We start from the raw sequence: 12,400 nt of genomic DNA on the forward strand, positions 1-12,400 counted from the left end.
ACTTCAAAATAAAAACATGATTGGGAGGCAATTGTTCTTAGTTTCGGTTTCGTTGCCACTGAAACAAATGTCTTCGCGCGTTTTTCTTTCTTTTTACTGTCTGAAAACGAGATTGTCTCGACCACGCTCACATTACGTTCAAGTATGGGCCTTATCTCACCGCACTCAGCTGGTTGATCTATTTGGGAACAGTCAGCTTTCATCCGTGTCATTATTCTGTCACTTCAAGCATTTTCAAATATCCCGCTCTTCTACCGCAAGCAAACACGGAACGAGAAAGGCAAAACCTGCGTCGGTAGGGTGGCCGTTGTCTTGTTTCCGTTTGCGGTGCTTCTGGGCTTTGCTTTTCACATCGGGAAAACATTGTGCAAGTGCGAGTAGGCAATAGCCATGGCCAGTGAGGGCGATCCGTACACGTGAAATCAAGATCTAGAAAGGCCGGTGATAAAAATTGACGAAGGATTGTGCATGACGGTAGCGCGGCGATCCGACGCGCCTGCTGGGAACTCCGGACTGCGGGAATTCGGCCCCTTGCTTCCCGAACCGCAGCTTTCACTTAGTGGCCGAAGCCCGACTGTGCTTCGAAGGAAGCGAAGCTTGTGCAGTGCGTGTATGACGCAGATTGTGTGCGCGTTACGGCGGATTTGAGTGCTTAGTCACCTGTGCCTAGCCTTGCCGTTATCCGTGCGGTTGGGTCTGTCGGAATTCTTCGCTTGCAGTGCGGTCATGACAGTGTTGTGAGTGTGTGCACCGTCGTCGCTTTGAACGATGAGACTTCCTGAAGGGAAGGGTTGGCGCTGATTTCGGGTTTGTTTCCAGGGGACCTCTTTTCGTTGAAGCCACCGAGGAATGGAAGTTTGGCCCCAGAACTTTGCCACAGTAGGTCGTAGGAACGCTTGGCTAGGTGGGTGCCGAAATTGCGTCGTAGCATGTAATTTTGGTGGTTGCAAGTGTGAACTGCGTTTGACCGGAGTTTGTGACCATTTGCGGGACAGTTCGATGATGTGACTTGAAGTATGGCGAGTTTTCCTGCACATCATTTAGAGCAGTATGAATTCGTGGCGTTGCGGGGACAAGTTAACTTTTTTTTCACTTTCGTTAGTATAAGCACTCTTATTTGTATGTTTTCTTTGGCTCACTGGTGACTTTAAACGTTTCCCATTTCGAACAGAAGCAATGCTGGAGTACGTGTTTAAAAGGCCCGTGTCTTCAGAAGCACAAGAAAAGTACGTATTGCATGCCTGTTCAATTTATTCTACAGTGTTCATCAGCTGCTTCTGGGTTGCTGTACCACGTTGTGCTAATCGGATTGGACTTTCGCGTGCTCTCTGTTCACGTTTTATTTATGTCAGAAAAAGTGAGATCACGTTGTATCACTTTTAACTGTCCTAGTTTGAACTGCTCCTTCAACTTATCCATCCACATGATCAGGCTGAAGTGGCAGCTGGTAGTGCGCGTTTGTTGCTTCTAAATTATTGGTAATATTTAATGCTTTGTCTTATATTGCAGAGCCACTCTGAAGTTGGAAGATCTAGATGACTTCATTGACTCTGAGCTTGAGAATCTGGCAAAAGGACAGGCTGCAGAGAGTAAGTTCTCATCAAGCTTTCTCGAATGCAGATGCTAGCAGTGAGATTTCTTTGGAACTGCATCGGGGGTTTTCTTTGTACCTTTTCAGATGATTACGGCCGTCTGGGACCGAATCACGTTACCTTTGACATTTGCTCCAATGTTGGGACATTCATCGTTAACCAGGAGAGGCTTGGGGTGAGTTTGAATGAATTTTTCACTCATCAGTAATCCTGGCTAGATGCGTTACTGGTTTTATCTAAATCACATACCTAATAGTGTGTCACTTGGGGCATGTGTGGTCTTCGGGCTAAATCACTGTACACACATGTGCAGATTTTACTCAGCGGGATGTTTGGCGGCAGGTGTCTGAATAACAGAATAGAATGCTTTGGTCGAGTGCTTGCTTGTTTTTCACTATGTGGCATTTGAATAGATACTGAGCTGATGAAACACTTTAAAAGTGAAGGAATGATGGTGCCATTTTTTTGCTCAAGATGCAAGACTAGAAATATAGCAGCTAGCAACAAATGCTGCCACCATTCCTTTTTGGTTTGTCACTACTGCAGATGACACATACTTGGAGATATTTTGGAAAGAACTGATAAATGCCAAACTAAGGCCTGAAAGCCATTTTAAAAGATAGGAGATGTTTAGGTTTTTGACTTATCACGCCTTGACATCACCACTTTTAAATGCTAACCGCAAGATGCGTTAATTCATGGCGACATGCCACCCAATGGCTTCGTGCAATGAGTTGAGAGCTGCCAAACCACTGGTGCTCATTTTGTCGCTCAGGTTCTGGGTTTGCAGAACCGGTTTCAGCGAAGCAACTGCCGATGTTCGGTTTGTCATCACCTATGCATCTAAATAGTTCACTGAAAGCCTGATAGGAGAGCTGTAGAAGAGGGAAGGCTGCATCCCTTTATTGTGCTTCATATCGTTTGTCGTGTTGTGAGGAACAGAGCTTCATGTTGCTACCGTTTTATCATATTGTTTGCTGGTCTTCGGCTTTTAAAGGGCGACTCCGGAGGATTTTCAAATATTTTGAGTTGACTATCACATCATATTCCTTGGATGTTCCCGTCGTAGTCGCAGTGAAGTTTTTCAAAATAATGATTCAGACAGTTATAAAGCAAAAAAAAAAAACTAGGAAATGGAAGGAAACTGGGTTCTGACCGCAGTATGATGTCATGACAGATCAACAAATGATGTCATGAGTACGGTCGCGATACCCTCTCATGTGCGTGCTGAATGAATGGACTGGTGGCTTTAAGTGACAGCTTCGATCATTATTTGTATGAAATGGCCAAAAACAAGCATGAAATTTTTTCTTCAGGAAATGCAGTGCTAATATTGATGGGTGTGCAGGTCATGATGTCACACATTCAAGGATGCCCGCAGAAATCGCCCCGACTGAGACCATGATACGAGCTAATCTAATGTTTTGGGCTTAAACAAAACGTCACCTGGCTGCAAAATTTGAAATGAATCCAGAGGCAGTGGAGAACCTGCTGTGAAAGCTGCAGTATAATGCGCGGATGTCAAAAAAAGTTTTCCACAGGATTAAGACATGATCGGTTGTGGTGCAAAATGTTCTCAACCTTGATTCCATGCTTGTATTAAGAGATTAAAAAAAAAAATGTTTCGGCTTGTGCAGATACCTTTAAATGGTGCACATAATGAGGCTTCGTGATTTGTTATGCTTACAGCCATGATGTTTCCTTCCAACATTTGTTACTTAGTTGTGATCGTTCGATGTATGCCATGGTTTCTTTGTCCAGCCAGATGTTGCCGCAAATACGCATTGATAAAAATTTTATTGCAGATATTATCCTTTACCTGCCGTAATATGACAGGTTTTGGATGACTGCCTTTTCTAAAATGTATGCAGGTGTCCAGTCAGAGTAACTTCAATACGATACGAGCAACCTGCTGTGTTTTCAAAGGTGAGCTTTTGCTTCAAAGGGGAACTGAGGACAAATTGAAATTGGCGTGTGTTGATAGATTACCATTTTTTAATGACAAAGAGGGTATTTTTGCTTAAAACTGAGCCTATATAAGCAAGGGAAAAACCTAAAGAATAAATACAGGCACTGCAACCACCAACTGTTTTCACAAGCAAACCACGTCAATACTTTTTTTTTTGGTTCTGAATCTATGAGGCTGGGCCAACTGCCGCTTCACTTCCAAACAGTGGTTATGGAGTCCTTTTAATCAGTGACATGAATTTGAATTGAGTGGCGGAAGACAAAAAAAAGTTAAATTTTCAAATTCAATTGTCTTGGCAATACTAAATGCATCTTTTTGCTGCTGAACGAAAGTCATCATAGCCGCAGGGAGCCGAGCAATTAATTTTTATCACGAATGAAAATTGGATCACATTGTCTGCATTGCTCTGTAAGCTCCTTTGTACCTTTCCATACGGAACAAGTCATTGCAGAATAATGTGAACACATGGTCTAATGTGTGCTTGCATTGTGCAAGCATCCAGTGTGGATGGCTAACTTCTGTGCTAGCCACGTGCTGATGTTGCTTGTGCACCAACTCATGCCCACAACCTGTGGCACAGAAATTAAGTCACACATGCAGCACGTTTGGACTGAATAGGCACACAAGTAGGCAGATTGCAGTCACGTTTATTGCCTGAAACTTGCGTTAAAAGTGATTTTCATGTTATCACGACTGCATATCTTACAGGGCATGTGTGCAGTTGATAATGTTCCAATAAAAATAAAATTTGGTGTACTTGTTAACAGCAGGAACCAGTTCATAGTGACTTTATATTTGTACTTTGTACGCAGTGTGCTGATTGCATGCTGTCATGCCAACCAATTTGTTGAATGGAATGAGCTTAACAACCTCAGCTTGGTTCCCTGATGTTTTTCTTTTTTTTTTTGCATGCTTTTATCAACATGGCTGCTTCTTTCATTCTGTTCAGGCAAATGGCAATACGAACTGATGCTTGGCTCCAAGGGGGTTATGCAGGTTGGCTGGGTCACAAGCAGTTGCAAATTTTCACAAGAGGTAAGTGTGCGCTATTTACTATTATTAATTATGACTCGCGGATCAGTCTGGAAAGTGCCTTACCACAGAAGTCATGATTTCTACATGTCTCGACTCTTTACGCAGAAAGGCGTGGGGGACACGCCCGACTCGTACGCCTTCGATGGAAACAGGGTGCGAAAATGGAATGTCGCCACATACAAGTATGGAGAGGTATGTAAATAACAACAGTGGTAATCATTGAGATTGTAGATAATAAACAGACATGGATTATTGACATCACTATGCTTAGTGATAGCAGGCTTGAGGACATCTTGAATAAAAAAAAATTGTGAAATACGAGGATCTCGGAAATTGAGATGCAGAACATCTAGCTCAAGCTGGCAGCTGTGGTGCCACTGGTAATTAGTGCTAACCCCAGAAACCTGGAGCAGCACTTGGAATAAATGAACATAGAAAAAGTTCTGTCAACCACGAAGTGCCGCACTTCTAAGATCTACGCATAGTATACACCAGTACATAGCGACATAAGAGGTTTTTGGAAAGAACGCAATATTTTATGATTACTGAATGTGACATAAGATTTGTTTCACATGCTCTCAGTATAAGCAGTAATAATAAAGTAATAATAAAGTAGTAATAATAAGCCTGGGAAGCAAATGTGCATGTCAGTTCCTTGAGTATATTGTGTGGTATAGGTGAGCAGTATTAGCCGTTTACTAGGAATGAAACATAACTGAAGTACAGTGTATTGCAGCCCATGGCCAATTATTTTCAACATGTAAAGAGTAGACATTGCTTAGAAAGTAGGCTACAGAAAATATTGCACTGCATTGCTCTTCTTTGTGTCCGCTTCTTGGCATGCATTTGTTTGAAGGTGCAGGTGGTGGTGTTAAAGACTTTTCAGGAAAGCCTCCTTCTTTTTTTTTTATTCCTAAATTTCTGCAGGCCTGGTTGGCAGGTGATGTCATTGGCTGTTGTATCGACCTTGACAAAGGCATTGTGAGCTTTTACAGGTGAGCTGTCTCTGATCGTAGAAACATGAAGGATGCAATTTTATTGTTGATGATAGTTGCCATTTCTGGATGCGATTTGTGTTTGCTTCATTAAAGGGACACTGAGGAGAAATTGAAGTTGGCTTGTATCCATAGAATAGCAGCTCCTGATCACAAAAATGCCACTCTTCCTGAAAACAAAGCTCTTGTAATGTAGAAAATAGCAAGAACCAAACTACAGGTATCGCCGCCACAGGCCAATCTCGCAAGTACAAGCGTGATGACTTCCTAAGACAAGAGGCGCCACCATGGAGGAATTTTCCTTACTTCATGGACGCGACGAATCTCTGAGGCTTGCAAAGGAAGGTAGCGCACCGCACCGCTACCCGCCAGAAATCACGGAGTCTGTGTTTACGTCGCGTTCCACGTCACTCCGTTTTGTGTCGTCATAAGAGTTCTCCGTGTCGTCATAAGAGTTCTCGAGCTTGAATCGGAGCGGCGGGAAAAAATTTTTCAACTTCGAATACATATTTCTTTGAAATAAATGCATCTTTCGCTCCCGGACAAGCGTCAACAAAGCCATGAAATGCCGAACTATCAGATATTGCTAACAAAAAAATTTTGATAGGGTTCTCCTCAGTGTCCCTTTAAGCTGCTCACTGCCAGTACTTTTTCCGTCTTAATAGAACGCCGAGCAACTATTTTAGGTACCTTGTTCCCTGTGAAAAGTTGTAGCATGAAGGAGGCACTGTTGTTTGATCATTCTTGTTCCATGTGCTGGACAGCAGTTCAGAAGGGATTTTCTTTGATATAAACTAGTTTAATAGAATGAAGACGTGGTAGTTGATGAAATTGGCATTCTTAAACTGCGCTAACAGATATTGATGAAATGAATTGTGTTGTTTTGCTGTTTGCTTTCATTCTGTGAGAAAAATAGAAACTCAATTTATTTATTAGCCTAATATTAAGCACTTAATATATTATTAATATCAAGCAAGCTAGTGTCTTGTTGGTGGCTTGTCAAATGATTGCAATAACGAAATAGTTCTGGCAGGTTTTAACCAAGGCATATTCTGTTTGAATTAAATGCCCAGACAAGTATGGTTTTAGATTTTTTTTTTTTTGCCAGCTTTGAGAGCTGTGTTTTTCACTGTGTAACAATAACTTCATTTCTGCCTGTTTCAAGGATGAACACAGCATATCATGGCAAGAAAAGTCAATAGAATTTCTTAACCATGTTCAGCTATAATGAACATAATTGCAGTCAGTGTTCCACTGGCCAAACAATTATAGTACGTTCCTATTCTTCCCCACAGTTAGACCGGGTGTAGCTGATGTTCTGTATTGAATAGAAGCCACAGAATGCAGTCATCATCACCATCAGCCTAAATAATGTCGACCGCTGGAAAAAGGCCTTTCCCATTGACCTTATATCAACACTGTTCGGCGCCAGCTAGCTGTGGTCACATTGCACCTGTGGACTTCCTAATAATCTCATCCGCCAGTCTCCTGCTGCACCTCCTCTTGGAATCCACTCTGTTACCCTAACTAACCATGGGTTGCGTCTTCTATCAATTATATGCCCTGCGCATATCCATTTCCTCTTCTCGATTTCAGCCATGGCATCATTAACTCATGTTTCTTCCCCTAACCCCACCTGTCAAAGTTGCTCTACCATTTTCCTTTCCATAGCTGGGAACGTGGTGTAAACATGGTGAAAATTGCAGTGGAAGTGAAGGAATGGGTCCCTCGATTCCAGGAATGGCCGTAGTATGGGTGAGGCGTTTGACAATGTTCGACTGGGACCTGGCATGGCCTACTTCCCTGCCGTCAGCTTGGCCTTTGGCGAGAATCTGGTGGCCAACTTTGGGGCCACTCCCCTGCGCCACCCTGTCGAGGGATATCGTCCTCTGGAGAAGGTTTCGCTGCGAGATGCCGAGCGGGCTCGTCTCCTGCTGCTCTGGACAAAGCGGCTACTCCCAGTCTACGAGGAAGTGCACAAGGTGTGTTCCGATTGGTGTGTCAGTTCGTTCGTTTGTTGATCATTTAGATATTAATTTGTTCTTCTATAATTTGTTTATTTGCTCATCAATTAATTTGGTTGATTATTACGTTTATCCCTCTTATTTATTTTATTAAATAACGGCTAGGAGGTGGCTGTGATGGGTGATGTATTGCGTCGCTAGCGTTAGAGATGTGAACAGCTCGTGAGGTCGACGAGCGAAAGAGACAAACAGTTGCTGGCACCATGGGGAGTACAAGAGAACTGGATTGCTTTGAGCAGCATTTTTATCTTCAGCTCACTTGGTAGAGAACTACTTGCCACAGTGCTGCAGCACCTAAAGTGTTTTGCTGATGAGTGCAGAGTCATAAGCCCATGTGCTGCAGGATGCCAGTGCATGTTAAAAGAACCCTCAGGTGGTTGAAATTAACTTAGAGCTTTTCATCACAGTGTCTCTAGTTGCCTTTGACACATTAAGCCCAATGTAATGTACTGTGTACTAATCAGCAGAGAACTGCACTCAACATGTAGTTGTGTTGTTTTTACTTACCTGTGGCATGCTGTCTTCTTCTCTGCTCCTGGTTTAACTATACTCTTGAAGGTATTACCTTTAGTGTACCGCCAAGGGCATTGAAATTAGTGCCTCCACTGTTTATCCTGTTGATGATAGGTGAGTCATGTTTGCTTCTTTTATCCAAGCGTACCACCCTCTGAGCTTTTATCCAGCTTTTATCGACGATTGTGACAGTTGGTAATGCGAAATTTGAGCACACCTCTTCACACGCCACCTGCCCCCGCTGTCGGGTTGTAAGTTACTCTACTAGCCACCCTACGGCATGTTCCCACGGCAGCCACCTTCCAATTGTCCATTCCACCGATCTCGCCCCATGGCAGGTGGTGTTTCGTTCTGCAGCTACCTGCCACGCTTGTTAGGTGGTATGCTATGCTGACTATGCTGCCGCCGCCGACTGCGATGCGGAATCCACGAACACCACTATTTACTTTAGAGCTACGCTCTAAAGTAAATAGTGAACTATTTATCCATTTCTCATGGGACTTTGTTCGCCTTTGAAATTCCAGCAGGTTCTTGAGACACTTTAAAAATTTATTTATATAGAATATGAAGTACAAAACATCTTGGACCCATGGCCAAAGGCTAGTGGTGGGTCCAATAAAAAGTAGGTTCAGTATGCGACTTACGCAACAGAATTACTCAACAAAATATTTGACGAAGTACTCAACAGAGTAAACGCTTTAACAGTACAGTACAGTGCAGAACTAAGGTTAGGGATAACACTTCAAGGAAACCCAACAGAAACGAAACGCATGCCTGCAATCATTTCTTGGTTCAAACGCTTGCAGGGTGCATCCCAGTCGGCCTACCTCACTGATGGCCTGGACGTGTTCCGGCAGGGGACGAAAGCGCAGGCCCTCCTCATTGCGGCACCGGTGCTGAGGCGCCTGGGCCCACTCCTGGTGAGTGAGGCTGTGGTGGCAGCCGGCCACGGTTGACTTCGCCGCTTAATCGATTGATTGAGGAAATGTTCGAGTGCTATGCAGCATGCATTAAATCAGTCAGCACCCCTCTCACTTCGGGGGCATCCAATAAATCCATGCATTTATGCTTTTCACACTTCTAAAGTGTGCTAGATGCCTGCATGGCAAGTAGAATCGGGGCACTTTTACTCTTTCTTAGTGAGAGCTGGTTGCTTTGATTCAACCAACATACAACTAAGTGATGGTGGTTTGGGATGTCTCTAGGCTGTGTGCCTGGACTTCTGAATTCCTTTTGCACTACTGCTAAACAAATGAATAGAGACATCAAACTATATAAATGTTTATTCTTTTTGCTTAGAAACTTGTGGTCATGGGGCATGATGTAAAAGCTTCAAGTGCACTATAGATTATTTACTGACAAGGCTAATCTGCCTAGCACTACTACTTCACTTCCTCGAAGTTTGGTGTTCAGCGTGATGCCATATCAGAGTGGACAGCATGCGCATGTAGGAAGGTGATAGCATTTATGGCGTGTTATTTATGTGCTTGCTACATATTTCCCCGAGCTCTTGAAAGCACACACAAGTGTTCACCTTTGCTTGCTGCATGCATGAATGCATTTGTGAACAACAGTGTCAAACTTCACTAATTTTGAAGCTCATAAGCTTGTAGAAACTGTGCCATTACAGTCTCATGTGGTCAGATAAATAGGAAACTGAAATCGCACTGCCTACGAAAATGCACCTTTGAACTGATGTTTGCATGTGTTAGTAGTGTCTATTCTGGTTGTATATGCATCACTATGGGGGAGAAAATCAAATAGTACAGATTTTGATGTCCCTATTGCTGTTGATGTGTCTTTTTCTCACGCAGGCATCTAGTCATGTGACAGAGGTCTCTTTCCTACCGTTCCTGTTCCAAGTCTTTGAAGAGAGCCCAGATGGGAGACGGATATGCACCTTACTTGAGCTATTCTGGGCATTGTTGGAAGTGAGTTCCTTTTCCTAATAATCTTTTCTCTTCAACTCGGGAATGACACTACTATTAGTCAGTGAGTAGGAAAATGGGGAACTCAGTATTGTATCCTCAAAATGAACAGCACTGTACAAAGATTTGTCTTGAACCATGCAGCCAAGACATTGTGTGCGCACTTTGTTTTTTTTTTTGTGCTGAATTCTTGCTTTGCTTCTACTATCTAATTTTTAAAAATGTACCGGCAAGAGTGCTCTCGAAAGAATAATGTAGTACCGTTCAAATTTCTTTCAGCTTTACTTACTTCCAGAACTTGTCTTTGTGCAAGCACATTTGATAACAAGCAGAAATCTGCATGACATGCTAAATCAAGGCTTTTAAATACCTCCACATAACTGCAGATTCAGTGCCTTAAGTTTGCTCTAGACCATTCAAAATCACTGAATCTTGAGGAGCATCTGTTGAGTCTACTTCTGTAAATGCATTTTACTGACTGCATGACAAGTGGAATTATGGCAGTTATCATCTTTGTATTTGTGGTTTGGCACGCTTCCTTATGTTTGGCCTCGTTCACCTGTTACAGCCGCAGGAGATCAAAAAGTGCCTGGAAAACGTGGCCGTGGCGTTGCTCTCCGGCTTCCGTTTCTCCCCGTGTACCCCCGACTTCCTCCACCAGAAGCGCCACCTCTACCTGCTGCTAAGCATCCTGCGGCACGACTCATCACGTCGCTACCTCCTCGAGAGCGTCTTATATCCTTTATGCCTCTCTGAAATACTTAGGTTTTTCCTGATTCCCCCATTCTTTTCACACTTGCCTGTCATGGATCCCCATTAATGTAGGACCTCAGTGTTGTGGGATGCCTAGATGCTGAGTGTTACAATGTAGGTGCAGTTTGGCATAGCAAGATTTGATGGTGAAGAAAGGAACACAGAAGAAGGCATGTGATGCATCTCGTTGCTTAATATTTGTCTTATTTCTTCTTTTTAGAGCACAGCTCTTAGGCGCCCATTCCTGAGTTGTCGGAGTAGCAAAGCGAAATGCTATCTGGAAGTGGCTGCAAATGGAAGATTCCGCTGGGTGGCTGGCAGCATAGCGCGCCACCTGCCGCTACGCATTGGCGTAGTCGATGCAGTCAGCGTAACACGCCACCTGTCAGGTAACAGGTCACCCTATCACTTGACAGGTGGCAGGTAGTAGTGGAGCAAAATGCTACCTGCCATGGCGAAAGCGGAGGAATGGTGGCTGCCACTAGAGGATCCCGAAGGTTGGCTAGCAACGTAACATGCCAATTGCCAACGCTGCAGGTGGCTAATGAAGAGTTGATCACAAACTTTGCATTGCTGACTAGCGTAATCGTTTGTCATTTTTTTTGGTTGCAGTGCTGGAACTCTCATATTGACGTGTGTAAGGTACCTTGGCATGTTGCCACAGTATGGTAATAGCATGTCTGATGCGGCTTTAGGAAAAGTTCGTGACGTGAATTCTAAGACATTGAAATTCAAGAGCTCGAAAGACACGAGATATGAACAGGAACCACACATTAGCTTCCCTCCAGCTCACCAACAAAAACAAATGAGAGTTCCAAAAACAAATGAAGGCATCAGGTGAAATAAACTTGTTCCCCATGTAGCAAATGTGAATGGCCAACATGCAGTACATGTGCTGAAGCAGCTGTGAGCAAGGAACAGAAGACGAAGAAAAGCTGGTGTTCAGTTGGTGTCTTGAAATATACTGTGCTCAGTGCGTGCAGCTGCATTTTTGTCAGCGTAATAGCACCATTAATTTTTCAGTGTTCAAGAAAGACGTGCTTAGCAAAATAGAAAGAAATTTATGGCGTCCTGCATGCTAAGTACTCGCTATAAATGCTGCCAACACTTTTTCTCCGGATTTGTAAGTAATTTGTCCTTGACAGCTGTTGAACGTTTGACAAGATAAAGTTTGCCATGTTCATGGAGGTGAAACCACCGGACAACGAAACGCTAGCCACCCTCATTCCGGACGTCTGGTTCGAGCTCATGGAAGAGGTGAGGCTACTTTTACTGATTTGGAAATCGGCATTTCTGGCCACAGAAGCAAAGCACTCTGCAAGTTATGTTCGTTTTTGAGAAGTGAGATTTATGGTGAATTTAATGCGAAATAGGGATGCATCGACAATTGTCACATGGGTGACTCTGCTTGTATCAGATTGAAGATTTTTGGCTGCATGTTTTTTTTTCCTTGTTCCTGCATGTGTTTATTCTCTGCTTGTAGTGATTGAGAAGATCTTCCAGTGATTTGTTGGTGGTCATTTTTAGAAGTACTTTGAAGCCAGGTGCTGCATAGTGGAGTGACCCAACAGCTATGCGTCATGCTCATTGA

General features: G+C 43.4%; 1 protein-coding gene across 2 annotated transcripts in view; it reads left to right on the forward strand.

Annotated features, from left to right (window-relative positions):
* Positions 1-266: 266 nt before the first annotated feature.
* The window catches only part of LOC144107355 (E3 ubiquitin-protein ligase RNF123-like), a 39,160-nt gene continuing 27,026 nt past the window's right edge, over positions 267-12,400 (forward strand). Inside the window, exons 1-14 of one of the 2 annotated variants that reach the window (XM_077640343.1) lie at positions 267-737; positions 820-904; positions 1,172-1,226; positions 1,510-1,589; positions 1,679-1,767; positions 3,464-3,518; positions 4,511-4,596; positions 4,702-4,788; positions 5,524-5,591; positions 7,330-7,573; positions 8,935-9,048; positions 9,943-10,059; positions 10,625-10,791; positions 11,964-12,066. In XM_077640343.1, coding sequence (XP_077496469.1) covers positions 850-904; positions 1,172-1,226; positions 1,510-1,589; positions 1,679-1,767; positions 3,464-3,518; positions 4,511-4,596; positions 4,702-4,788; positions 5,524-5,591; positions 7,330-7,573; positions 8,935-9,048; positions 9,943-10,059; positions 10,625-10,791; positions 11,964-12,066 — 1,320 coding nt within the window. In that variant the 5' untranslated portion in view covers positions 267-737; positions 820-849. Of the gene's footprint in view, positions 905-1,171; positions 1,227-1,509; positions 1,590-1,678; positions 1,768-3,463; positions 3,519-4,510; positions 4,597-4,701; positions 4,789-5,523; positions 5,592-7,329; positions 7,574-8,934; positions 9,049-9,942; positions 10,060-10,624; positions 10,792-11,963; positions 12,067-12,400 lie in introns of both variants that reach the window. The other variant, XM_077640344.1, reaches the window with a different exon arrangement.

Source organism: Amblyomma americanum, chromosome 10 (genome assembly GCF_052857255.1).
Source record: "Amblyomma americanum isolate KBUSLIRL-KWMA chromosome 10, ASM5285725v1, whole genome shotgun sequence".
Lineage (NCBI taxonomy): Eukaryota > Metazoa > Arthropoda > Arachnida > Ixodida > Ixodidae > Amblyomma > Amblyomma americanum.